Genomic DNA, 27,720 nt, shown 5'->3' on the forward strand with positions numbered 1-27,720 from the left:
TTGTCCAAATACTTATGAACCCTTAAAGTTGGGGGACTGTGTGAAGAAATGGTTGTAATTCCTACACGGTTCATACTACATTTTTGAAAAAAGCCTTAAATGAAAGCTGAGAGTCTGCACTTTAAGCAGGTATTCATTGTTTCATTTAAAACCCATTGTGGTGGTGTACAGAGCCAAAATGATGACAACTGTATCATTGTCCAAATATTTATGGACCTGACTGTATGTCTGAAGCATTGTCTGCTGTATCTTGAGTGGTTGTTGGAAGCTTACAATCATGAGGCAGTAATTCTAGTTTATAAAAGTCAAGGCCAGTACTTGTATGGACCCCTATTCCTTATAAAACTACTTTCTGATGTTATATCTGGGGTGTATTATTAATATAATATGATAATTCATATTTTCTTGTCCCTGTGATCATGTTCTACTCAAAGCAGTATTGTGATTGACTTGTACCGTTGGTTCCCTAGTAATTCATTTTTTTATTCACTTTGGTTCACAGTGTGAGCTTAATGCATGAAATGCTGAAATGTAAAAGTCTGTTGGCATTTGTTAATATTCAGTTTCATGCAAAGTTGAGAACGGCACACTAAAAGCAGAGAGAGCAGAAAATAAAATGTGATAACTGCAGTGCGTCACTCAGCTACCCAGTATAGGTAGTTTATTGTCTCTGTCCGCTTTCACTCACCAACGCCAAACCAGCAGCCCACAATCACAAAACAGAGAACAAGTTGTTCCTCGTTGTCAGAAAAGACGGACGTCTAAACAGAGTGCTAGTGCTTGTTGCTTCCTCTGTCCTCCAGCTGAAGCATAGCTACTGCTCTGGTCATTGTAGAGGACAGTTGTTCAAATGGGGCTCCCTCCTCAAAGGAACTGACTGGAAAACAACTTTCTGTCTTTGGTCGGCCTGTGGAAGGTATGAAGAAACATCTGCAATTATCTGTTATTCTCTACAAACTAATTTATTAGTAATATGTAACAGTCAAAAAAGATTTCTCCCCATGAAACTTCTTGAAAGGAGACTTTGTTAGTTGCTAGCTTATCTAGCTTTCCGGCTATTTAATGCTCTGTTATGCTAGCTGGGTTCTGTAATTTGTAATTTGGTCTAGTTTGGTTCTGTAATTTATACTTATTTTATGTGAAGTTACTGTGACGAAACTGTGAAACCAGTGAGCTTACAACATTTACTACTACTGTCTTTGTTAACAAACATTTTCCTGTAGTCATTTTCACTCTTTTCTTCAATATACAATGGTTCATATTTGTGTACATAACTAATTCTGATAAGCTAATAACTGTAGCACCCGTTAGCTAAGCCTGCCATGACACTGCGTGCAATATATCTTAAATACATTTTCAACACTTGTCTTTTATCCATGTTTGGGTATAGTTTTGTTTCCAGTTTCCTTGTAAAAATGTAGTTTGTGTAGTTGTCTTTGTTAAAGTTGTGAATAAATAGCAGAAAAGGCCACTTGTTTAACATAATGCTAGCTGTGTTATAGTTAGCCTGAACATCAAACAAGAGCTTTTCTTTCCTCGCTGGCAGGAGTTAAAATGATACTGTTGCTTGTAGCAATAAAGCCAGTCACAAACAATGTTTTCTCCCAGGCATTTAGGCTTCTTACGTTAGTTAAAACAGAAGATTATGACTGGTTGATAGAGGGGCTTTCAATAGAGGCTCTGTTCACTCAGTTTATGACAACAAGTGAGAAGCACTCACATGGTTCGCGAGTCATGCAGTTCACACACTTAGAACATTTACACACAGGAATAAACAACAGCCTTGCCACCTGGCTTTCGACTCTTCATTGTTTACAGGGTGTACGCATGATGATTAAAGGCATCTCTTTGTTCATAAAGAGCTCTACAAGTAGCTTAACTACTTCCTGTCAAACATGAATGGAGGGGCAGCCCGCGTTAATTCCCGTCTCTGTGAATGACTAACAGTGAGTGTTGGGTTATAAACAGTGACTGGTGCTGTGGGCATTTCCTTCGCCTCTGCCTCGTGTGTTGTGCATCTTGGGGTTTTCTTCAAACGATGCCACCACCAAATTGATTGTGAAAGTTTTTCAGGCTGTTTTATGCCAGCCGCCCTGTAAACGGATTTAGAGATGTTATTGACTGAGTCATACGTGTGTGGTAATAAACACATGTGAGTGGTCATGTGAAAAGTCAAAAAAATGTGCCCTGGTGTGCTACGGTACAGTGCGTACCATGTGCTCCTTCTTTTCTCTCCCTGGTTATCTCTTCTTCTCCCTCAGCTTCTATCTGAATGCCTCCTCTCACACACGTTATTACATTAAGGCATGGATTAAAAAATTCCAGTAAGACTCTGGTCTCATTCCTCCTCTAACTGTGTTAACAGTCTGTCATCTTGTCTGCTCTCTCCTCAGTCTCACAGCACGATATGCAAGTCCTCCGGGCCACAGTGGAATAGGGTCACCGCAGAAGAAAAACACAAGGTAAACATGGAAAACACTTTGTATACCTCTTTTGAATTATTGATCATTTTGATTCTCACATTATCTGTGTCGTTTAAAGTTCTGTACAGTAAGCATTCATTGTTGTCAGCGCTTTTTTGCATGACCCCTTGTCCTCACACGTTTGTCCATTTTACTTAATGTTTTCATGTTTTTATGATGTTCTATTACCACTACAGGGAGGTCAAAGGTCAGGGTGAGCTAGAGAGCAGCTGAAAGGGATTCAGTGTTTTGCTCAAGGATACTTTAGCAGGGTGTAGATGTGTCTCACGGCGGCTTGCAGCAGTGCCTCACAGTGAGAAGATGGTCTCTCTTAATTTGCTGAATATCAGTGATTAGCATTAAAAAAATCTATACTCAGGTAAAAGTACAATTACTCTCATACAAAATCATTAAAGCTTTTAAAAGAAGACATGCTTTATTAATCCTCAAATTGGAAATTCAATTTTAAAAAACCTACTCAACTAAGACTGTAAAAGTACCCAGATAATAAAATTATTAAAATGCAAGTTACCTTACTTTTTAATATATTTTTAGGGTGTCCTGACCAGTGCAAAGTAATCCGATCCCTGTATGACCAAAGTGAGAGCTGTGTGCGCATACTTAGTGTAAAGTCGAACACATTGTCGGTGGGTGTTTGCCTCCGTCAGGGTTGTCCCTTGTCACCAATCCTGTTTGTGACCTTCATGGACAAGATTTTGAGGCGCAGCTGAGGGGAGGAAGGGGTCCGGTTTGGGGACCTCAGGATTTCATCTCTGCTTTTCGCAGATGATGTGGTTCTGTTGGCTCCATCACACCATGACCTCCAGTATGCACTGTGGCGGTTTGCAGCTGAGTGTGAAGCAGTTGGGTTGAGAGTCAGCACCTCCAAGTCTGAGGCCATGGTTCTCTATGGGAAACCGGTGGATTGACCTCTTCAGGTTGGGGGAGAGTTACTGCCTCAAGCGAGGGAGTTCAAGTATCTTGGGGTCTTGTTCACGAATGAGGGTAGAATGGAGCGTGAGATAGATTGGCGGGTCGGTGCGGCTTCAGCAGTGATGCGGGCGCTGTGCCGGTCCATCGTGGTGAAGAGGGAGCTGAGCCGGAAAGCAAAGCTTGCTATTTACTGGTCCATCTACGTCCGAACCCTCACCTATGGTCATGAACTGTGGGTAGTGACCGAAAGAATGAGAAAGCGGATACAAGCGGTGGAAATGAGTTTCCTTCGTGGGGTGGCTGGGCTCAGCCTTAGAGATAGGGTGAGTAGAGCCACTGCTCCTTCGTGTCGAAAGGGGTCAGTTGAGGTGGTTCGGGCATCTGACTAGGATGCCTCCTGGGCGCCTCCTGCTGGAGGTGTCCCGGGTACATCCCACTTGTAGGAGGCCCTGGGGAAGACCCAGAACACGCTGGAGGGATTACATATCTCATCTGGCATGGGAACGCCTTGGGGTCCCCCAGGAGGAGCTGGAAAGCGTTGCCGGGGAGAGGGATATCTGGGGTGCTTTGCTCGGCCTGCTGCCCCCACGACCCGGCCCCGAATAAGCGGATGAAAACGGATGGATGGAAGGAAGTTACCTTACTTTTTAATATATTTTTAGGGTGTGCTGACCAGTGCAAAGTAATATTAAAAAACATCTGTTGTTGATTAATCTTTTTTTTAAATGAAGTAAAGCTAATGCTAACTAAGTCGGCTAATTAAACAAATAAGGAAATCCTATACAACTAAGATATGAACAATCTCCCACTCTCTCTCCATCTCCTCCTCTCTACCCCTCTCATCCTTACTATAACATCAAAATTATCGTCACATATGAAAAATTTACATGGCTAACATTAGCTAGCTAACGACATTTTCACCTGCAGTATGTGCAACTTACTTCAGTGTGCCACTGTTGTCTGTTTTTAGATTTTGGTGTAAAAAGCGTGGCCAAATGTGGTCTGGGATTGTCATTGGAAGCTGCTTCTTGTTTCGGGTTATCTCTGCCATCATCGTATTGTGGTCAAAAGGCATACGGTGCTTCTTTTTCTTTCTGGCAGCTGCAACTTTGCAACTGCATTGGAGGTGCTCCTTGCATGCTGTACCCCCTATTCTCAATCCCTGCATTCAGAAAAGACTAGTAATGAAGGTATAAATGGCAAATGTGGTGAAGTAAAAAATAGGTTACTGACTCAAAAATATACTATTACTAAATATACTATTACAGAGGAGAAGTACAGTTTTAAAAAAAGGAACATAAAAGGACTTATTTCCTAAAAAATGTGCATTACTTAGTGATGCCTTACTACCCACCCCCGCTAAATGTTGATTATAATATTTCCTGTTACCTTTTCACAGGTGATTCAGCCTTATTAAACATGCCTTTCCTTCTTATTAGCATCAAGGCTGGTGCACTTAGATAGGCACATATATAATTGTGAAGGTGCTTGTATATAATTTACCTCCAAACCAGTCTGAGAATTCCACAGCTGAGAAAACGTTAAGTGTTCAGTCAGTAATTACTATGAATGATGATATCTAATTTGAAATGACTCACAGCAAAACTACTGTAGGATTAACTTTCATCAACACGCAAGTTGCGACACTTGGACATTATGGCTGAATGCATGAAGAAAACACATTAGAAAAACATGTCATAGTCATACCCACATGATCAGGGTGACCAGTGATGCTGGAGAGTTCAGTGCATAAAAATATCCCCAGTCTTTTGCCCCCAAAAGGTTCCCAGAATCACACACAAAAAAAAATCAAGGAAGGAACAAGTAGTTTACTTGCACTTAAACTCTGTTAATCTCTGTTCTTGGTCCAGCGCTTTTACAACTTGAGAAGTGCCGTTCTGTGTCATGTGTCCTTTGGGAATAGCCCTTTTACACATTTTGGCAAAGAAGCTGCTGCTAAATAAGCTACCAGACAGTATAATGACACTCTTTGTGTTGCCAGGCTCTCGGCTGTAGCCAGCAGTCAGGGAACCACAGCTACTCTCGTGGTGTCATATGCAAGCTGGTAAACCTATCAAACACATGTGGGGCCGCTGATCTTCCTGCCATCCCATAAACATAAGCATTTAGGCTCTCACACACATGGTCACATACACACTAGCACAGGTACACATTAAATGTACACACATATGAGAAGTTAATGTGCATATGAGACATTCATCCACAGAAGTACCCACACATACTGTATGTACACACCCCAGAGTCCAGTTGTCTGATGCTTGCAGCATTTGTTCCAGCTCAGAGGCAGTGGGAAACAGCATGCTGGCAAATAATTCCTCTCCAGCCGCCACTGAGCAATGGCAAAAATGCTGTAGCCAGCATCTCCAGCCCTATGGGTGGTAATCTGCCCTCTCACATCACTGACAACAAACCTCACTGCTGCTGCTTTGCAGAAATAAATCTCTCTACACACATGTAAAGATACACACAACACAAAGGAAGAACCTGCACTGGAGGTCAGTGAGCGGTGATTCCTCTGCTTCCATCTGATCCTCCTTCATACCATCATGATTACCACATTTAATTGCTTTCTTGCCATATGAGAAGTTATTTTTAATCCCTATGAATCGTCTCCCCGAAGCAAGAAAGTTTTAGCTGTTCTAAAACGGGAAAACAATTGATGTCTCTCTCACATACTGTGCTCGATGTGGTGAAGAGCATTCCCCTCAAGGTGCTGGAGTTTTAGTGTTTCTTAGGCTCTTTATGAGACGTTCTGCTCGTTAGCCGGAGCTGAAGGAACTACTACAGCAACAACTGCACTGTTCACTTGCAGTCACTCATATGGATTGTTTCCATTGTTAGCAGAGGTGGGAACATGTCTGCAGTGTTCCATTTTTGTATTTGGTTTGTTTAGACTCATGTTATCCAGTTGGCTGTGATTTATGTTCTTTGGTGTTCATAATAGTGAAGTATGCATAAAGAGATAGTTACATATGAGTTCATGTCTAAGACAAGAGGTTGCTCTTGTTTCTTTGTTTATACTTAGCTTTCCAAGGATGAGTAACTGGTGATAATTGGGTGCCAGTGTAGAACTCCTTGTGCATTTCTACTTTTCAGAATGGTTTGCTTCCTCTAACTGACTTGTTTCTTTCTTTCCGATGAACCACTCTGTGGTTTTGTTTGATGAAGACACCCTCACACACCCTCACACTGCCAAGTGCTTTTACTTCCCTGGGGTCATCTGTGCGTAGCATTTTTGCATCTGCTACAGGGATATTGTATGTACCTCATTGTATGTACCCCCTTTATAGGGACCATACTGGTGTGTTTGCAAGTTTTGGACCCTTAACTACAAATCCCTGGTGATCTCCCCTCAGCCATGTGCTACCTTATTTGGGTGTTTGAAGTGAAATGAGGAGTTGTTATGTAGATTAGTCCTCAGTTCAGCTTCATGAATCAGTCGTTCTTCATCTGCTATGAAACTTTTTAAAGCCAATGACGGGAATAAATAGAAAAAGGACGTCCAACACAAGTTCGGCTCAAAAGACAGCCATGCGTCGCTCGCAGCCAGTTAGGACATTCCAGTAGATAACAATGCTGTCAAACTGGTGCTTACTCACGCCTCATTCAGTTAGGACACGGTATTAGAGCAATCAGAACAAAACAAAGTAATTCCTTCAAGTAATCACCTATATTCATAATATCACCCATTTAATCTGTAACAGAATACTGTTACTTGTATTCTGCTACTCGCCACCCCTGTATGTACTTGAGTTGTGCAATCCATCAAACATCAAGTCTGCGTTATGATGTGTCAATTTTCAAGAGTCACTTTTAATAAAACACAGAAGTGAATGGAAATCAATGGCTGCCTACAATGGTAGAAAATATACATTTAATTTTTTAAAACATGCACAGTCTGGAAAATGGATAGCTATGATGTAAAAATAAATTTGTTTATTTGTTTGATTCTTAATGGGCTGAAAAACTGATAAGATCCTTAAAGTTCACAATCTTTGCAGCAGGGGGTGATGTTTGACAGCTTGTTAGACACCTGCTAGCTCGTGGTATCTTCCTACCATTGTAATGAGCCTGAGGTAGCTTTGGCTCTGCCCTGAAGGTGCTTTAAATTCCAGACTGGCTAGACTAGATAACCTGCGCTCAGACAAACTGAAGATGTTTCTGTAGAAGTTGGCGCAATCACTGGCAAAACCTTGGCAGGAGAAATGAATCATAAGCACTCTCCCCTCCGCAGGAACTATTGTGGATCGCCGCTGACTGACAGGCTGAATAATGTGTCTGACCGATCCCTCTCTTCTGCCCACCATCCTTTCTGTGTCTGATACACTTCCCCAAGTCTATCCTAAAACAAAATCATTGTCCAGAATTTACATCACATTTCCCTCTCGAGCTCCATTTTGCTGATGCATTATCAAACATGTATTTTGGAAGATGAAAGAATCTTATGATAAAAGGGACTACCTCTGATTTCCATTTGAATTGCCTCAATCTCCCCCTCATTTCCCCACTGTTTATCTCTCATTTTCTCTTGTCTGGCTTTGCAGCTACACTATTTTTTCCTCTGATTCTCTCCCTATCTGAATCCATTTCCCTTTCACTCCCATTCTCTCAATTCTCTCCTTTGTTCTTTTTCATGTCTTCTTAGTTTTTTTCTTTTAATTGTTCTGTCTCTAACTCTCTTCTGTTCCTTCCCCTGTTGCCTGTACCTGTGGGAGCTGAAAACCCTGTAGCGACTGTCATTAGTGCATGTGCATGTGTTTAGGAGTCATTGAGGTTCTATTGTTTCTGTTTTGTTGTGAGATATTTCATTAGAAAATTAGACTTACAATCCCTTTCCGACCCTTTATCTTTCTCTTTTGTGGAGCTGCTATTGTAATACTCCATTTGTGAGCTGTAGCAGCCTTAGCTCTGGGCTTAGGACCACCTCTGCAGCTCAGTGCAACTACCAAGTCTCTGCTCTCAGGCCTTTATTGGCTTCTCTAAAGAGTGTAAGGTCTGCTGGTGCCGCCACTGTAGACGTACAGTCAGAGGTTTTAGGATCTAAGGAATTCAGAAGAACTGAATGTACTGTAGACACTGGCACATTTGCTGCTTCTCGATGTCAGTTTTATTTTGCACTTGAGCACATTTTATTTTTGCACGGTTGCCTGTATGAAACAACGTTTGCATTGTTCAGCACATGGATCGACTTATTAGGCAGTTTTGCTCTGACTACATGCTGTGCAGGTTGCTTAATCGCTGAGCCACATTGTTCTATTTTTCAAGGGAGACACCCAGAGTAAACTTGAATTGTTGCAATTATATACAGTACCATTCAGGTCTCTCTGCTGCAGTAGTAGAGGTGCTGAATGTTTTATTTAATGCTTTCTGTGTTTCTCGTTGCATCAGAAAATGCAGCGGATGGTTAGTTTGATAAGCCCTGCAGCTTAAAGCATAATTTGCTTCACTGACATCAGTTAGTGGAGCTGCCTTCCTCTGCAAATGAAGAGCTGCCCTGCAGAAGTGATGTGAAAAGATGAAGTAGGAGCATTAGCAAGGCTAGGTGATTAATGTTCTTTATCCAGCGTTGTATAGTATGAGAAAACAGTGCTGTTTCATGTGCCAAATTTAATAAAAACAAAGATCATTTTCAAAAAGGATACTTAATATACTTTTAATGAAAAGGATCTATAAACTGTGGATTGTATAAAACAGGCTCCATCTAAAGAATTCCACAGAGACAATAGAGAGCAGGCAGCAGTATGTGTTGCAGACTTTTTTTTTTTGGTAACGACTATCTCTCTAATATTTGGACTCGTTTTGGTATGAAATAGATTCCAGATCCAATGTAGAGTGCAAGGCCAAAAGGCAGATCACCAGCTTTTAATTCTGCTCCATTTCTGACCTAGATTTCAAAGGACACTCTGGGGACATAAAAGTGTTACTCCCTTCCCAGATTGTACCACTATTGATTTGGTCACTCCATGGACTTCCTTATCCAGGGTTTCTGCAGGTTCTTAACAAGTCTCAAAGCATCTTGAATTAAATTTTTTAATGATTAGGCCTTTAAAGGTAACAAATAGTCTTAAAGTGCACAGTTATTTTATCTAGTTTCATTTATCCATCTTTCAATTTCTCTTTGTCAAAATGAGTCAAACTCTGTCACCTGAAGTCCACGTATCTGATCCATATCTGATCTTTAAACTTACCAGTACTGTCTTTTGTTTTATACTTGCTCTTACCTGTTGGCAAAATGTAATGTAACCTAACTAACTGTAATAACCGCATTTCTACATTAAACCTAGCCCCTGGCCTTCACCTGCAAACTGTCACTCAAATTAACACGTACACACTGGGAAGGGACTCAAAATGACCACAAAGAGACACATAAACACCACAAAGAGATGCAAATGAACTGTAAGGAGACACAAAATAACTACAACGGGACACAAGATGACCAAAAAAGACACAAATTTACTTCAAAGAGACACAAAATAACTACAAAGGAACACGAAGAGACCACAAAAGACACAAATTTACTTCAAAGGGACACAACATAACTTTAAAGGGACACAGAAAGACCAAAAAAAGACACAAATTTACCCCAAAGGGTCACAAAATGACTACAAAGGGACACAGAAAGACCAAACAGGACACAAATTTACTTCAAAGAGATACAATGCAACCAAAAGAATACACAACATTATTTTAAGAAGACACTACAAATAGATTCAAAACTACCAAGAGGATACAAAAATTACCTCAAATAGAAACAAAGGCAAAACCACCACAAAGTCTACAAGTCTTGCTTTTATGTAGAGGTGTTGGGGCCTTTTGTGTGTCCATGCCCAGGGGCCCATTGTCTCACAATCTGCCCATGCTTAAAAAACATGACATTTCGGTACGCCCACTGTTTATATTCCCTCACACACAGAATCATGGTGACAAACTACAAGTTGACCTGACTTGATCTTGTAGTATGTGTGATAGTGTAGAAGAAAATGCAGAAACTGAGAACTTTGTGTATTCCAGATGAAGTTCATCATAACTACTTCTATTTGCCAAAAGCATAAAACGGCACCGCAGGAAGTTTAGTGAGATATTTTAAATAATGAAGTTTTTAATCAAAGCTACATGTAGATTTTTTTACTCTGTTTGTTTAGTTTTATTATGTCAAGGCCTTAAAAACTCAATGGAACATATGAAATATGTTTTTTCCTGCTGGGGGTTTTGACCACTTCTTGATTCTACCCTTTAAAAGAATTTCCCCTCCGACATCTCGGCTCCATCTGCGATACAGACACGAGTGACATATTCAGCGTAGCAAATCGATTATCTTTGTTAAAGGACATCACGACAGCTTTCAGGCAGGGAGACAGAAAGACACCAAGTTGTTAGAATCTATTCAAGGTTTTTTATTTTTTCTCTTTCCCTCTTAATATTGACAAAGACTGGGCTATGAATGGAAACACCCACGGCCCTCTGACTCAAGCAAGGTCTTCACTCAATGCCCTTTTTTCAGCATTACCTACCTTTCCGCCCACCTTGTTTTCTGCACTCTGTCAGCTATGAGACTTTGTGATGTTGCTGTGCTGTTTCTTGTCTTTGTAACCCTTGTCAGACATTGTTTTTGTAGCTGGTCTGGATGCAGTCTAGTCACGAAGTGCAAACAAGCAATCAAAAAAGGTTGTGATGGAAAAAAATATGTGTCACCAAGCAAGGTATGGATCCTTAGTCGGTGACCTAAAAAGCAGTTTTCGAATCAGTTCATAAAAATCAAATCAAGCACATAGAAATAGATCCAACCTGTCATAAATCTTGTTATGATCCTTGAGCCAGATGCCAAATCTGTTTTTGAAATAACTTACTCACAAACAGATGGTTGAAAGCATCTGGCAAGGTTCATAAAAAAATGCGATGTAAAGTTATCGTACAATAACAACAGGTTTTTGATGATATAATTCTTTGAGCGTCCTCATGGGAGTCATGAAAATCCTACAGCTGCAGCATGGCAAATCAACATTTGACACCAGCAGCTCTGACTCTATTGAGAGAGAAAGATTATGCAAAAGTGTGTACGTGTGTGCAAGAGAGTTGGGAGACTGACTGAAAACACAAACCTCCTCGGTAGGTGTGTAAGCTTTTGTTTCTCTATACAGCGTCAATAGATGTACAGAAATAAGCAATGACTACACATGTAGGAGGATGAGAGAGAGGGAGGACACAATGAAGAGTCATTATACGTCTCCAGATTTACATGGACTTCATTTTTTCGTCCAACAATGGACGCTGACAGATCTCAATCAACCTGTCACGAAGCAAACTGTTGTGTCTTTCTATATTCTGTCACGTTGTTTCACCAAAACTCAAAGTTCATCTCCTTCTTTCATCCTTCTTTCTCAGCCCACAAGGGAACACACACTCTGTCTTACAGCACTCTCTTGATCTCTCTTCATCTTACACACTGACACACACTGAGTCCAGGGTCAGTATTCATGACACAATGGAGGGACTCTTTCAACTTATAGTGAGTCGAACTTTCTTTGCCTTACTTTCTGTGCTGTGTAGAGTCTATGCAGCACAGCTCAAGGCCTAGCTTGTGGTCTTTTATCAGTCCTTTTGAGTCCGAGTAAGGCTTGTTTTCACTCCCAGCAGGATCTCCCACCATCCAAGGCTCAAATTGTAATGATAGGTTCACTTTTTCTCAAGTCTGTCTAAAGACAATACTCACATGCCCACATGTACATTGAAAGAGTTAGGCTACTGTCACACATGAGTGAATGCTGGCAAGTAACCATCGCCTGCTGTGGCAATACTCATGCCTAATGAAGGCGGTGCCAGATGTGATGGCTTTATTTTTTAGCTAGCTTGTTATCCCTGTGAGCAAACTGCAGACTGTTCTGAACACTCTTTTTCCAACATTTTTTCAACTTTTAAGACAAGCCGATATCAACGTGGACTGGATTTCGTATATAGTCGTCTGTTACAGGCACGCTACTGCTAGTGTTTACATTACACAGCCGACACTGCTACATATAGCTACATGCTAACGACAGGGAAACATGATTGTTGATTTGTTGACAAAAGGAAGTGCAGCTATACTCCATTACACTAATTCCTCTGGTGCAATGACATTGCAGAGATGCTAGGACCAGGAAACCCTGACAAATCAGAGGAGACTGAGTTTTTTTGGGAGGGGGGCTTAAAGAGACAGGCACTAAAACAGAATGTTTCAGACAAAGGGTGAATATAGATGTTCTAGCACAACACATTTTCACACCCAACTCATCAAATACAGACTCTTGGTCAGTGGCCCTTCATGTCAAAATGTGACACATTAGGTACCCCTTCTGCGTCAGTTCTAGACATTCAAGGATGGCGTGTCAATTTATGCTCATACATGCATCGTCTCTTTTTAAAAGTATCACAGGAAATGTATGGTTTCTGTTCGTTAAATGCATACAGTCTTTTTGAAGTCAACTGACAACGTAGGTAAAAAACGTTGTTTTCAGATTAACTACCGTAGGTTCAAGCAACAAAAGAAATGCTTAGGGTTTTGAGAAGAACGTCATGGTTTGGCTTAAAATAAGTACATTTGAGGTATTTCATGTAAAATACCATGCTGCCTATCATAGCACACTATGGCGTTATAAAAACAACTTGATTGACTTTTGGTCTAAGACTGGACACAAACAGTGGGCTTCTGGATGCAAGTCCGGAGTTTGTTTGTCCCATTCATTTCCCCCTTCACCCGCCCAATGTGGACTTTCTTGCAATTAATACTACAGTAGTTGCCAGGGGTGTGAACAAATGCTGTCGCCTGGGTCGTCTCATACTGCTGGTAAACTGTGCATCGGCGTCGGTATTTGACGAGTTAGGAGTGAGACGAGATTGTCTAGCACAGACAATATGAGGAAGCAAAATACAGGTATGAACCTGAAAATGGGTATAAGGTCCTCTTTTAAGCAATGAACATTTGTGAGCATAGAAATAAATGTGCCATTATTTATTCACAACCTTGTCTGAGAAAAAGCTGCTCTAAAGGGAGAAATAAGTTAAATCTCAGGTGGGTGTCGACAAAGAAATATAATGTTTCTGGCTAAGTAATAATGTCATGTAGACATTTTTCTGCTCCCAGAGGAGCTCTGCCTCAAGGCAATTTTTCTACAGAGCTAAAACTCCAATATGTTATCTTAACGTCTAATCTCTCTCTTTTCTCCGGCCGCTGCAGGTTACCAGGCCCCTCCAGAGTACCTGCTGCAGGCAGCGGGGCCTCCAGGAGCCCAGGCTTATCCAACCTCAACCGTCGCAGCCAGAGCTTCAACAGCATCGACAAGAGCAAGCCTCTTCAGTATGCCAGTGGCAACGACAGAGGTAAGACAGCACATTACCGTTCTTAGTACCACAACACACACTGTGACACCAAGCCCAGATTCTGATTGTGTTAGAAAGCTGATGGTAGAAAGGACCATGCTCCATCCCAACCACTTGGTGGCACCACTGACTCAGACAGACAAAAGCTGCAGAGAAGCCCAGTCCCTCTCTTTACCAGTCCTCACCAGTTTGCTGAATCATCCCCAGTTCTTTATTCCAAGTGAGTTATAATGGATGCCATTAAGTGGAGGCGGCGACAAATTTTCACAGCGTGGCCAGAGCCATTTGAGATATGACCAAAGGGGCACATTCAGGCAGCTGCTCTGCCAAGCATGATGAAGCTAATTGGAGTGATTATGTTTTTAAAAGAAGGGTCTCACAGTGGAGTTAGCGTGCACAGCAGTTGATTTAAGACAAAATTGATTATTCGCAAATAAATAGCTGCTTTAACAGCCCCCTTTTTTGTTGTGAAGAGAAATTATATCTGCTCACAGTGCTTTAATTACTTTGCTATTGGCTCATTCAGAAGATTTATCATGACTTATTGGCTCATACAGTGATAATAATTAAAACCTACCTATTGCTCACAGTCATTTTAATAATCTAAACCATTCCTGACAAGTTTATGACATTATAATTGACCTTTTGCTTTGGCTCGCAGTACTGTATATGTAATCATAAAATGCTTTATGAGATCTTGGTTTGGATCTTAAAGCATTGCCCAGTCACAGAGGGAAAGCATGCAGGATTTAGTCTGTAGAGTTGCAAGCGGATCAGAAGGAGGTGATGGAAGTGGAGGTGAGATGCAGTGAGTGGCAGCAATAGCAGTGAAAAAAATGCCTCCAGGAACTTCTCATTTTAATTCTGTCTTTCTCTCTTGCATTCAATCCAAAAAGTTCGCGCAGGGTTGTGCGCTCAACTCCAACTTGAGTCAGAGATGTCAAACTCAAAAGAGGACGAGGGATGGCGTGGTGAGAGTAGATGGAAGTCAGAGGGTGGACAGGGTTTGTAGCTGAAAATAGAGAAAAGAGGAAGCAGAAATTATTAAAACCAATCCTATTAGTCTTTTGCTTTAGTCTAAAGATCAGTCATTTGTGTCGATTTATCCTTCGGCATATCGCATAAAGGATTCAGTCGATCAGTTTCTTTTTAGTGTTTTATGAAAATAGTTGGCTCTTTTTAAAAGGGTGGATGTGTCCTAATCCTGACACAGTGCAGTTGAGTCGTGCCAGAAGACAAACCTGCAGTTTGCAGAGATAAGACGCCAGGCATTGGAGCCTCACTGCAGGAGAGATGAAACAGTGTTTTGGTCTAAAGTAAAAGGAAAGAAAAAAGAAAAAAAGAAAAATCAATTGTGGGGAAATGTCAGCGATGCAGACAGAACCTTCTGGGCAAAAGCAGGTAGCAGAGAGAGCAGAAGACTGAAACGGATACAGGAAGTGTCTGCTACAAGCCCTTTTAGACATCTTCTTGAGTTTATTTTTTCTCTTAAAAATGATTTCATTTGCCCCTTTCATGTTACATATTCTCTTTACAACATTTTATCTTGTATCTATCTATTTTTCTTTTGATTATTCTCATTCTTAAAATCATTCCAAGATGTGTCCTTATGAAGCCCGTGGTGAAAAGGGGATGTAAATGAGGATAGAAAGATTATTCAGGTCATGTGATGACACCTGAGCAAGTTGCTTCTCTGTGCGAAGACTTTGAGCTAAGATTCTCCTTACCATAAATTATATGTTTAATATGTAAATCTATCAGCCAAATTAATCATTCAACACTGATATATTTTTATATCAAAGTGATTCTTTCAGACACATTTTTGAATCAGTGAAGTTAATATTCTGGAGGATACTTACTGCTCTGGCCAATAAGAACACCTGTTGCCTGTTATTTAGTTTTCGTGTGGATCATTTTCTGCATATCGTTAAATTGCAGAGAGGCATCTTTATATTAAACAGAAGTGTCTTTAAACCCAAATGAATTGTAGGACAGGAAATAGTTAAAGTAATGTCAGCAAATTACATTTTTTTAATTGACGATGATGCATGTTCTTTGGGTTTCTGCGTCCTCTGATATGATGCCTGTTTTGCTCCCTTGGGTGAGAAGGTCTGGAGCAACAGTGAGCTGGGGTGCTGGTTTTCTTTGGTCCAGATTTCCCCCTTTGAATGAAGAGTTACCTTAATTACAATAATTTATTCAACAAATTTAAAAACGTATAAAGCAGCAATACTCCACAGACAACTTCATTCATTTAGTCATCCTCCATAACTGCGTGTCCTATTCAGGGTTGAAGGGGGGCCGGACACCACCGCGCTCGACTTGACCACACCACAGACTGTATGGGTATTAGCTGCTAGTGTTAGTGGGCCAATCACACATCACGTTAAATTGAAGAACGCTTGCAGTGATTAGCTGTGAGCAAAACCATACAAATAGTCTTTTTTTCTAGATCTGGGTACAAAAATGATGAAATGCAGGTACAGTTTGACTGGAGGAGCTCTGATACTACTTGGTACTGGGTTATTATGGTTGACACCTTAAAGGTATCAAGTACTTCTATGCAGCCCTAGCAGTCTGTCCCAATGCAATTATAACTCCAATTTGTTGTTAAAACCTCCTGATCAGTTTCTAGTAGGTCTATTCATTTCCACCAGGACCTAACGCAGCTGTTCTTAGGCTTATTCTTTTAAAGGTGTGGCTGAAATAGAAATAAATTCAGATGTTTTATTAGTTAACACATGTTTTAATGACACAAACAGATACAGATAAGGACAGTAGTTTTGTGTTACACCCCTAATGGTGACTGATGTGCCAGTAAAGACGGCTACATAAGTGAAAGTCATCTTCTAGTTTGTTTATTTCTATAACTTTTTCATTGACAGGCATGCATGGCCTCATGGGGATGGAGTGAACCCATTAGGGTGTTGTTTTACTCACACACAGTGAAGCTCTTAAAAACACGAGCTCAAAGGGCACAAAGAGCATTGCATCATTCTTGTTGCCATGCGACTGTCTAATTAACTCCAGCCAACTAAATTGGAGCATCAAAGGGCATGTTTGTAAAATTGGACTCAAGAAAGTTGATGATTGCACCGTTCGTTGTAGGGAGTGAGGATGAGGAGGCAATTGCAAAACTCGGTGGAAGCTGAGTGGAGAAGCTGCTGACTTCCTCCAGCGAGGCGATAATGTATTATCTGTCTGACAGTGATGTAATGGGGAGAGCCGCTAAAGCTGAAAAGCGTTCAACTCAGAGTGTGATAAAATGTATCCAAAACAAGAGCTGCAGTTCAGATGACAAGAGAGGTCACTGCTGCATAACTTGCTGCAGGTTTTATCTGAGCAGACTTCAGGTGTATGCCTGTGCATCTGTGTGCGGTGCATGTATGTGACTTTTTGCATGTGTCATCTCATAAATACTACCCACTTAAATCCAGGCGATTGGTTTCCCTCCATCATCTGCCATGTGGCTGCAAACAGCACGTACGCTTGTTGTTTGCGGTGTGTGTTTGTAAGCAGAGGGTCCACCGCCGCCCAGTAGAGATGACATTTCATTCCTCGGCGGCTGAGGCAAAAAAAGAAAAGAAAAGAGGAGTCTGTTGCCATGGCAACGACAAGTCACTGCACGGTGAAAAGTGTGGTGGCGCTCAAAACAGCCTCCGGGGTGGGGAAGGAGGAGCGGGGAAGGAGGGGAAGGAGGGGAGGGGAGGGAGGGATGTCTAAAGACGGGGTTAATTGACTGGACACAGAAAGACACACACACACACACACACACACACACACACACACACAGGATCACACAAATGCTTGTAACCTCTTTCATTCACATTCATAAACCGCCTTGAGGGCCACTGCACTGTCTCTAAAGATGAAGGGTAATAGAGAGGACACACACATATACTTGGAAATATAAACACAAGAATGGATGCACTCTCATCCATGTTTGTTTCAGCACCAAACGGCTTTCCAGACACACATACACACACACACACAAAAATACAAAATTAGTGTGTTGTTTTTCAGCAACAGCTGCTTTATGAGGGTACCTGGTGGGGATCTATTGATTAAATATAATCCAAATGTTCCTCTGCTGGTCTGAGATCAGAACCCTCTGTATTCTGACTCATCTCAGCGTTCTAACCTGCAAACTCATTAGAGGCAAACAGGAGAGTGTCTGCCAGTTCACTGCCCTTTTCAATATGCAGAAACAATGTTGTAAGACAGGGAAGAGGAGGTTCTGCTATTGTACTCATGCACTTTGACACAACTCACTTACACATGCAGACAAGATACATGCATTGTTTTGTATTGCTTGGGTATTAAAATGTGCGTGCATAGATTTAAACACACACACATGTATGTCTACACACATTCTTAAATGCACGCAGATATGACACACATATACACACATATGTAAAATCAGTCCTCGGAGTTAGAGGAAGAAGAATAGAAGTTTTGTTTGCCTTCTAATATTTTTGAGATGGCATTTTATGGTGTATTTTATAATCAGCTACAATTAATTTTATATATAATTATCTAAATTGTAGTATAATAGACTCTGTAATTATTCAGCATTATTTTAAATAAAGATCAGGTTTTACGCATAACCAGTAGCTGAGGAGTGAGGAGTAAATATTGGGCACAAAAATATTTGAGATTTACCTAAAAATGTGCTTAAATTGATATGATTAAAATAATCTAATATATCATGAATGCTTCAGCCATGTAGATACTGTATATATCTACATTGTGTTTTAGTGAGTAGATGTATTGATGCTTTGTTTGCAAAACTGATGACCCATATGTTATACTGTCCAGCTGTTTATTTTGGATTGTTTCCTGACATGATGTCAGCAGATATTCATGACTGCCCTCAGCTTTAGCAGCAGTAGTTTTATGCCGCTTGATTAGCCGCAGACTTCAATTGCAGTCATAAAAAAATTTGATCACCAAGTTTCACAGAAATTGCAGTAAACTGACTGGCTTGGAATCTTAAATAAACAAATAATAATTGCCCGTCTTGACTGAAGATATATGGAAGTGAATAAAAAGTCAGTTTGCTGTTGGCGCGCTGCACTACAATGTGAAGACGAGTCTCTGTTATAGCCTGACAGACTGCACTTCTCACTCAGGATCTGACACAGTGCACTGAGGCGTTTTCAGGCATGTTTTAAGGTTTTAGAGAGTGTTGTCAGAAGTGTAAGCCGGTTAAAGTCTCTGGGCCGCGGCCGCAGCTGAAACTGAAACCCCCTCCCCGCCGCCTGCCTGAAGGGGCTTTAAACTGCAGACTGGAGGTGACTCACAGCCAGCTGAACCCTGCTCACTCTGCTGACTGACAGCCAGACAGACACTCAGTCTAATGGGGCATAACTTCATGCTGTCACTCTGTCGCCTTCCTCTCTTTATTCCCGCCCCGTCTCTAATTCTGCCTTTCCTTCTTTTTTTTCACTCTGTTTCTTTGCGTCTTTCCCTCTGAAGTGGCCGCTAACTCACACCCAGAAGGAGATGCATTTCTGTCTGCCTTCTGTTGTGTCCATCTTCTTCAAATACTATACTTATCTGTCTGGTACCGGATCTGTGTGTGTTTAAGAGAGGGGGTGGGGGCTGCCGATGGTCGCAGTATCAACCAGACAGGAAAAGTGGTGTGTCTATGTAAAGGTCAATGCTCAGCGCTGGACGCTAAAACATTTATTTTACACGCATGATGGATGTTTATATGCTCCGTGTGCATGTATGCGTGTGTTTGTATTTTCCAAGCACCGTTTGACTGAAGATCTAGTAGAAGTAAATGTCTTTGTAATGCGACAGAGCTCAGCAAACAGGCCTGTAATGGAATACATGACAGCGAATGTGATGAGTGGTCAAATATGAATTAATATGAATGAAGAATCACTCCAGAAATGGTTTGAAATTATAATATTGAATATATTTATAAAACGTTATTGCGATGCGGACACAAGGGTGGTTTTAGAACTATGGAACATCTGTTCTGCACACAACCAGGAAACATGTTCCCCATGGAGTTTTCTTGTAAACAAACAAAAGTTATCCTTGAATTCAGTCTTTCTCACCAAAACGCTCTTAAAAGCATTGCTCTATAGTGCTATTAGTGATTTTAAAAATCCCACAGAGTACCTTTAAAGGACAAATTTAACCTCAAATCCATCCATCCAGTGTAATGTACCTTGCAAATGTTCTTCATGTAGATAAATGGCTGAATGTGGATGACACAGTGACTGGATATTTTTAGCAGATACACATTTTACAGCAGGAAATATTTCAGCGATTTTGGTTTTGATGCAAGGCCCACAAAGAGCAAGGTCTTTCTTTTAGGGCTGCCATTTTCTACCAGTATTGAACATTCATACGAGGGAGAAATCCCTGGATCAGAGGCAGACATCAATTTCTACACCCACTGCAGCTTCAATATGGAAGACATTTTTTGAGTTGAGGTTGAAGTACTCACATTTTTTTCCAAGTGGAAAAGCTCACTTTCTTCCTGCTCCTACATTCCCTGTCTACACATATAACACAAATAAATTCAATACAATCCAAGAATAATTCTAGGAACGGCAGAAAATCACCAACCTGAAAACGCAAAAACAACTCATAGAATATACTGATCATCAAAGACTAATGATGTTGAACAGAGAATCTGGGGGTGGCTGGATATTCTCCGTCCATTTTAACATAGCTGGTATGATCTCTTTTGTTGTCATGGTTACAACATGGTGGCCCGCCCCTTCTAACCACTGTTATCCACCTGAAAACATGCTGCGACAGGCATCTATAGAAGTGTAAATCAGGAGGCAGAAGTCTGAACAGGAAGCTACAACACACATGAGTGCAAACTCCTTCGAGACTCCAGTGTAATAATAACAGTGAAATCTTTTCTTTTAACCCATCCTACTGTAGACATTCCGCCAATTGGGAATAACACTGAAATCCACTGAAAGTTTCCCGTTTGTGCTTGACTTTTGAGCTGAATGTGTGTTAAACCACAGAGGAAGACAGTAGAGTATTCAGCTGTGACTTTAGAAAAGGTGGTTTCTCATGTCAAATAAATCCAGGAAGACTATGAAAGTTTGCCACAATCAGATCTCGAGAGTCTTTGCTCCAAACTTTTTGGTTTGCTCTTAAAATCCTCACCAGTGTCAGAGTCACTACATTGAATATTACTACTGTGCAAAAGTGTTCCAAAATTAGATATCAAATGTCTATTTTACATGAATGAATGACAGAATTTAACCAAATTGCAAATTTGTAGGCAAAATTATGCGATTTACAGTTAATTACTGTAAATGATGTCACTGTTATAACACTGAACTTTTTATTTAAATCAATCAGTGGCTCAGTTATTTGAATTGGAAATATGATTTGGAAATTAACAACCGTATCGAATTAGATGTGTTAATTTACCAAATAAGCACTTTTAATAATCAGCCTTTCTGTTTCTCTCTTCTTCCCTGGTTCAGAAACGGTGAGGGGTATCCCAGTACCCGGCGGGATGAATGGGAGCGGTATTGGTGGGACGGTTCCCACCAGTCTCAGCGGGCAGCAGCTGGCCTCTGCCATCCCCTCACCCACCGCCGGCAAGTCCTGGCGCAGCAAGTCCATGAACCTCAAGCACAGCGCCACTTCGTCCATGCTGGCAAGCCCCACGCACTCACCCTCCCCCACCCTTTCACCCCAGGGCTCTGAAGGCCTTCAGCCACACGGAAGCGATGGGTCAAAAGTAGGGTCAGCTGGCAGCGGCGGACCCCAGAGGTCCATGCTGGAGAAGTTCCGCCTGATTAACCCTAGATCGGCTTCGCGAGCGTCGCCGTCTGTGGCAGAGATGGCTCTGCAGGAGGAGGATGACCTGTCAGAGTATGGTGAGGATGGATTGACGCCCACGGGGTCGGTGTGTAGCAGCAGCAGTAGCAGTGCTACGGCCAAGCAAATGTCTACCAAGACCTCAGCATCGTCCCTCATTGCACCGAGCAAGACTTCCTCTTCTTCCTCTCCTTCCTCATTTTCAAAAGCATCCAGCAGCAGGTCCATGGCCTCTTCTAAAGACAAGGAGGACAAAAGCAGATCTGGGAAATCTTCTAAGGACAGCTCTCCACCCAAAGAGGAGAGAGAGTCTTTTGCTGACCCCAACAAGAAGTCCTCCAAAATTGCCAGCCTCATCCCCAAGGGAGGGAAGCCATCATCTGGAAAGAAAGATGGCGGCACCCCCTCGGCTTCTAGCGGCATCCCTAAGCCAGGACTCAAAGCTCCCTCCACCACGACGTCCAAGTCTCAGAGTCAGTCACAGAGCCAAAGCCAGGCCACCTTGAACAGCAGTGGCAACATGCGGGGTGGAGAGGGGGAAAGAGCTAAGCTCACGAAAGGAGGGCAGGGTGGGAGTTTCTACATACAGCGCTCCAGTGGGGGCCAGGAGGGCAAAAGGACCAGCATGACCTCCTCCACCAGCACCTCAGCCCTTTCTGGGTCCAGTGGGATGCTGGGAGGAGGAGGAGGAGGGGGTGGAGGAGGAGGTGGAGCGCTTGGAGGGAACGGAGTAGTTCAACTTCCTCAGCAGCAGCAGCACAACCACCCCAATACTGCCACTGTGGCCCCCTTCATGTACAGGTGAGACATGCTGTTTATCTTCATCTCTCTCACACTTTTTTCCTGGAAGAGATCAATATATTGACCCTTTTACTCAAAGTCATACCTGCACACATCCGGACACACATACAGTATATTCCTGGAGCACTCCCAGTGATCAGCTGGCGCCCCCCACTGTGCATCTTGCTCTCGCCTCCACATCTCTTCACAGTCATTACAGAACAAATTAACATCCACTGCCTGACGCTTGCCAAAGCCTATTATTTAACTGTCTGGGTTTCATCTTTGATGTGAGAATCCAGACATTGGCAGCGTTCAAAAACCCTTCCCTCTTCACTTCATTCAACCGCTGTTGTTTTGATGCATGCAGCTGGCGCGTGGTTCCCTGGCGTTCCAGCCATCAGAGGTGCAGGAAGTGGGTAAATCTGCCCAGCAGGGCCGATTTTCTCTTACAACAGTAGAGGTAATCCAGGGGGGAAAAAAATGGAGGAGCCGCCAAAGTCTCCAGGATGCCTTTGTGCTCAGAGAGAAAGAGAGTTAGGAATCCCATTAAACAAGACTTAATCCTTCACCCCTTCTCTCCCTCTCTCGTCTTCCTCCTCCGTTGTGCACAGTCAGCTCTGCCACATTGAGCTGTGCCTCTTTCGAGCATTAGCATTACTTTAATCCCACACATTTAGCAAGTTAAAACTGCTGCGACTATCAGTCCTAGGCCAACAGTGGGTGATAGTCACTTATGAAGAAGGGGACCAAAACCGAAACTGCAAAAGCACAGGCCGCCCACTCATTGAGCAAAAAGTAAACATTGAGTAGGGAAAGAAGTGTACCATCTGTGATGTCACCCACAAGATTCTGAGGGAACATTGTGAGCTGGGCTCGAGTTTACAACTTGCTGCCATTTTTGTCAGTAATTGGGGCTAGAAATTTTGCCATAGTGAGAAGAGTTGAGAATGCAACCACTACAGCTGCTCTCAAACTACTACATCTTACTGATTTTTTTTTTTTTTTTTTTACGAAATCATCACCCAAAAACACATAAGCTATAAAGAGTCCATCACTCCTCTGGGGACCAATTTATAATTTGCATTTGGAGAGAGAAGCTGAAAGTTTCTTTACTTGCTGCAGTTCACTTTAAAGTTCTAGTGGCCATTAGAAACCAGTCTCTGATTAGTTGATGAGTTGGCCAACAGACTCAATGGACAGTTGGGCTGGTAAAAGCTTCACTCGCTCTGCTGTTAAAGGGACAGTTCAGCCCAAAATCAAACATTTTTCTCTTACCTGTAGTGCTTTTTATTGGTCTGGATTGTTTTAGTGGAAGTTACCGAGTGTTCAAGATATCCACCTGAATACAGCTCAGGAGGACGCCATTGATGCTTACATCTCGCACTGTCATAAACATGCTGTTGTCCATGAGTAGATGGATGCTTCCTTCTGTACGGTGATACAGTTGGCCGATGTGGTTTGATAGAAAGAAAATAGTTCCTAAGAAACTGCCCACAACAGGGTCTGTGGATTATCTTGAGTAACCGCATCATGATTTCTGGAAAGAGACATTGTTGAGTTTTTCAAATGCATTTTTTGGCACCTTGAGCACCACAAGCCGAGTGCCATCTAGTTCAGTTATATTGGAGAGAAGGCAGACATCTCTACAAACGATATCTCCAACAGTCCGCAACTCACACCAAAACAATCTAGACTGATAAATAGCACTACAGGTAAGGCGAAACATATGTATTTTTGATTTTGGGTTGAACTGTCCCTTTAAGGATTGTCACATCAGAAAGTGGCACACCAAAATTCATCCATCCATCCTTACAATATAGAAGGTGTTAAAGGGTGTGTGTGACAAAGGAACGACATGCAGGACTAGTTGGTGAAGTATAGTAGCTGGCAAGCTAATTGCTAACATGCTAACCTTACAAGCTTGTCTGTTTTTTTCTGCTCTGGGCTGTTTACTACGTTTTGCTCAAATGCTTGGACCTCACATCAGTCAATAAAGATTTCCTGAAGGAGGAGAAAACCTTTTCGAGCGAGGAAGCTCGCTAACAGCCAGTTGTGTTCAAAGTTCGTCAAAGTTCCTCTTTGTCCCCACTCTACCTTTCTCCTCTGTGCCAAGATATTTCCTCGTGAGCATATTTCTGTAGCCTCCACCTTCGTCCTCCTCTTCTGTTGCTATAAATGTTCTTCCTCCCCAGCAGGCCTTACCCAGCATGCAGACAGTAAGCGTAAAGGCCTCCTGCTGTGCTGCAATTTACCATCATTTTCAGCCCAATTAGGCATCTTTGTCTTGTTCGCTTTCTCTTCTATGCCCACTTTACATTGTGGCCTCTGCCAAGTTTGACAGACCAGTCAGCGTGGTTGTAGTGACTTTGCTGCAGTTAGTGTGCAGGATTGATTTGTGCTCCCTCCCCACACACACACACACACGCAGTGTCCTCCTGTGCTCCCAGAAACAGAATCGGGAATGATAGAAATACAGTGATAGTTCATTCTACAACATGAGTAAAGAACCAAAAAACATTAAAATGAGCCTTATCTGAGTCTATGCTACTCTTCCCTTTCATTTGTTAGCTAATAATATTTTTTTTACCTTTCCTCCATATATCGTCTCTCTTATTTGGGTCTAAATTGTTGTGTGCAGCGGTAGTAGTAGTGAATATCTCTGTCACTGTTTTCGTGAATCCACTAAGGTGAGGGAAGCTTGGAAGAAGGAAAAAAAAGCTTTTTCACATGAGCTGAAGTCACAGGCTGATGCTGCTGTCGCAATTGGAAGCCAATTTTTATCTGCAGCTCTGCAGGTGGTGGTGGTGGTCCCTTGAGTGTGTGTGTATGTGTATTGTGTATATGGGAGGGAATGAATATTATACAGTAGCTCGTGCTCTCTCTGTGTGTTTTTGTATACACACTTGACTGTGTGTATTCCAGGATTTCCGTGTGTATGCGGTGGAAAGTGTCAGCTGTGTGAGTGTGCATTTCATCGTGTTTGCGTGTGTATCATCTGACTGTCACCGTGTTTAACTGTGTGTTTGCACATACATGTTTTTCTTTTTCATTCTCCGTGCACGCATGTGTGTGGGACTGTTATCTCCTGAAGTGTGTTGGACTCTATCCTTGTTTCTTCAGATCAGCAAACAAACAGTGGAGCGTGATGCGGCTCAGGGTTGAGGAGGAGAGGCAGTCGCACACAAACACATATTTCATGCACACACACACACTCCGAAGCACTCGCAGAATCTCATCGGAGACCGTCCCCTCCTCCCTTCAGAGGTGTCCATCTGTTGAACATGTGACTGAGACCAAGAAGTGACTCAGAAATTCAGACTCTTTTTTTCATGTTCAACATCGCAGAAACACAGATGACAGACTGGATGCAAAGGAGGGAGGATTCTGGCTGTTGCTCTAAAATCTCTCAGTTACTGGCTCTTTCTAACCCTTAAATTCCAACTGTACAAACACATTTTAGACACTCCACACAGACCATATTATGTTTATGTGATGCTAAATTTTTAATGTGATGCTAGTTTTTTGCCATACTAAACTAAAAGCAAATGGTGCTAAGGGGAGAAAAGAAACTGTCTTTCTTTGAAATAATCATGACAATCTAATAAAAACTACTAGAAGGCATTGTTTCATCATTATTTTTATTACGTTGTTTGACAGTGAATACATGAGCATGACACTGGAGTAGCTCAAAGTAAAAACTCTCCTTTTGCGGCTCCTCTAAAATGACTATATTGGCTGTTCTCCAGATATCTCAGCCTGTCTGTATAACTCCTGTCTATTATTTGTTCTTTTCACCTTCAGGACTTTCTCAGAAAACGACTGCACCATGGTGGCCCCAGCAGACCCCTGCCTCAGCCCCACCAAGGGAGAGCTGGTCTACAGCAAGACAGCCAAACAGTGCCTGGAGGAGATATCAGGTACAGCAGGTCAACACACACGCTGCGGGCTCTGCATGTATGATATTTCTCTGTGTGGGTGTGTGACTGTGCAATACCATTTGTCTCTCGTTATATTGGTCATATAGGGTTTTAACCTTCATATGCTGTTCAGCATCTATAATTAAGTAATGTTGACCTGCTGCAGTGCTGCTCTACGTGTGAGAGGAAATGTTTAGACGATGCATTTGCTCTACGAAATAGAAAAATGATGTGCTGCTCTACCTAACATTTGAGTAAAAGCAGGCTGCAGGGTCCATGGAACTGGTAATGAAGGATAGTTAAAGGGTAGCTGCAGGGTGGGAGAGTTTTTGAAGGCTACTGCTGTGGAAAGCACAATGCTGTGGTGTCGTGCAGCTGGTGTGTTTTCAGTGTGTGTTTATTTGTGTTAACTGGGGGGATCCCTGTTCAGCGTTTGTTTCATGTAGCGGAGGGAAAAGGTCAGCGCTGACAGACGGACATGGGGAGCATCTGCAGCTCTTTGTTTACGCCCCTGCAGGCTGCCATTATGTGTTACAATCCCAACTCTGCATCACGACCGGCCATATGACACATTGTAATCGTCAGTACATACACATCATTTATTGTTCTCAGCCACAGCACAGGGGTGGCTTTTGCAAAGTGCTGTTTGACATTGGATGGATTTTTTATTTTTAATCCAAAGCTCCTAAGTACCATTAGTTCAGATATTTGAGCCATTTGCAGATGGAGAAATGGATGGACTTCACACATAAACTACAAAGGAGCATGAAAACTGCGTATTGGAGGAGTTTTAAGCCTTCACGCAACAGAGAAATTGATTTAGTAAAGGTGGTGGTTTTGAGGATCAGAGGCTGAAATCACTCAGAAAATGGACCATGTTCTTCAATATGGGGATGTCAGTTTCGCTTAATTTTGTTTTCGACACCCATTTACTTGTAACCAACCGGTTATTTTTTAAGGAAAATAAAAGGCAAAATGACTTGAAAAATAAGAGGCCTTTACTTTTACTCTGGCGCTTCATTGCCTCAGTGGGCTTTAACACCACATTTCAAAGTGCTATCCATTCAGAGGTGGTGAAATTATAATGTTTTGTGATGCAAATGTCTGGCCTTTAGATTTGCTGACGGGCAGACAGCTGGCTGTGTTAACATGTGGAAACAGTGCCCACTGCCCACCCTCCGATCTCCTTGGGTTAAGTAGCCACTCTGCACTGCCCACCACCTGGGTTGGGTAAGGGCTAGCTAGCAGCACCGCTCATTCGGCAATAACCTCTGCGGAAACAGGGTCACTCCGGCAGACTAGGCCTAAGTCAGCCTAACTAGGGGCTGGTCCAAGGCAAGCCTGAGCCAGCCCTAACTATAAGCTTTATCAAAGAGGAAAGTCTTAAGTCTAGTCTTAAATGTGGAGACGGTGTCTGCCTCCCGGACCGCAACAGG

The 27,720-nt window shown here is 42.2% G+C and overlaps 1 protein-coding gene across 11 annotated transcripts in view; it reads left to right on the top strand.

The window, feature by feature from the left end:
- nav3 (neuron navigator 3) overlaps positions 1–27,720 on the top strand; it is a 397,873-nt gene that overhangs the window by 278,202 nt on the left and 91,951 nt on the right. For all 11 annotated transcript variants that reach the window (XM_050035975.1, XM_050035968.1, XM_050035970.1 and 8 more), the window contains 4 exons: positions 2,394–2,462; positions 13,627–13,769; positions 21,245–22,385; positions 26,169–26,284. In XM_050035975.1, coding sequence (XP_049891932.1) covers positions 2,394–2,462; positions 13,627–13,769; positions 21,245–22,385; positions 26,169–26,284 — 1,469 coding nt within the window. The remainder of the gene's footprint in view (positions 1–2,393; positions 2,463–13,626; positions 13,770–21,244; positions 22,386–26,168; positions 26,285–27,720) is intronic.

This window comes from Epinephelus moara, chromosome 23 (genome assembly GCF_006386435.1).
Source record: "Epinephelus moara isolate mb chromosome 23, YSFRI_EMoa_1.0, whole genome shotgun sequence".
NCBI lineage: Eukaryota > Metazoa > Chordata > Actinopteri > Perciformes > Serranidae > Epinephelus > Epinephelus moara.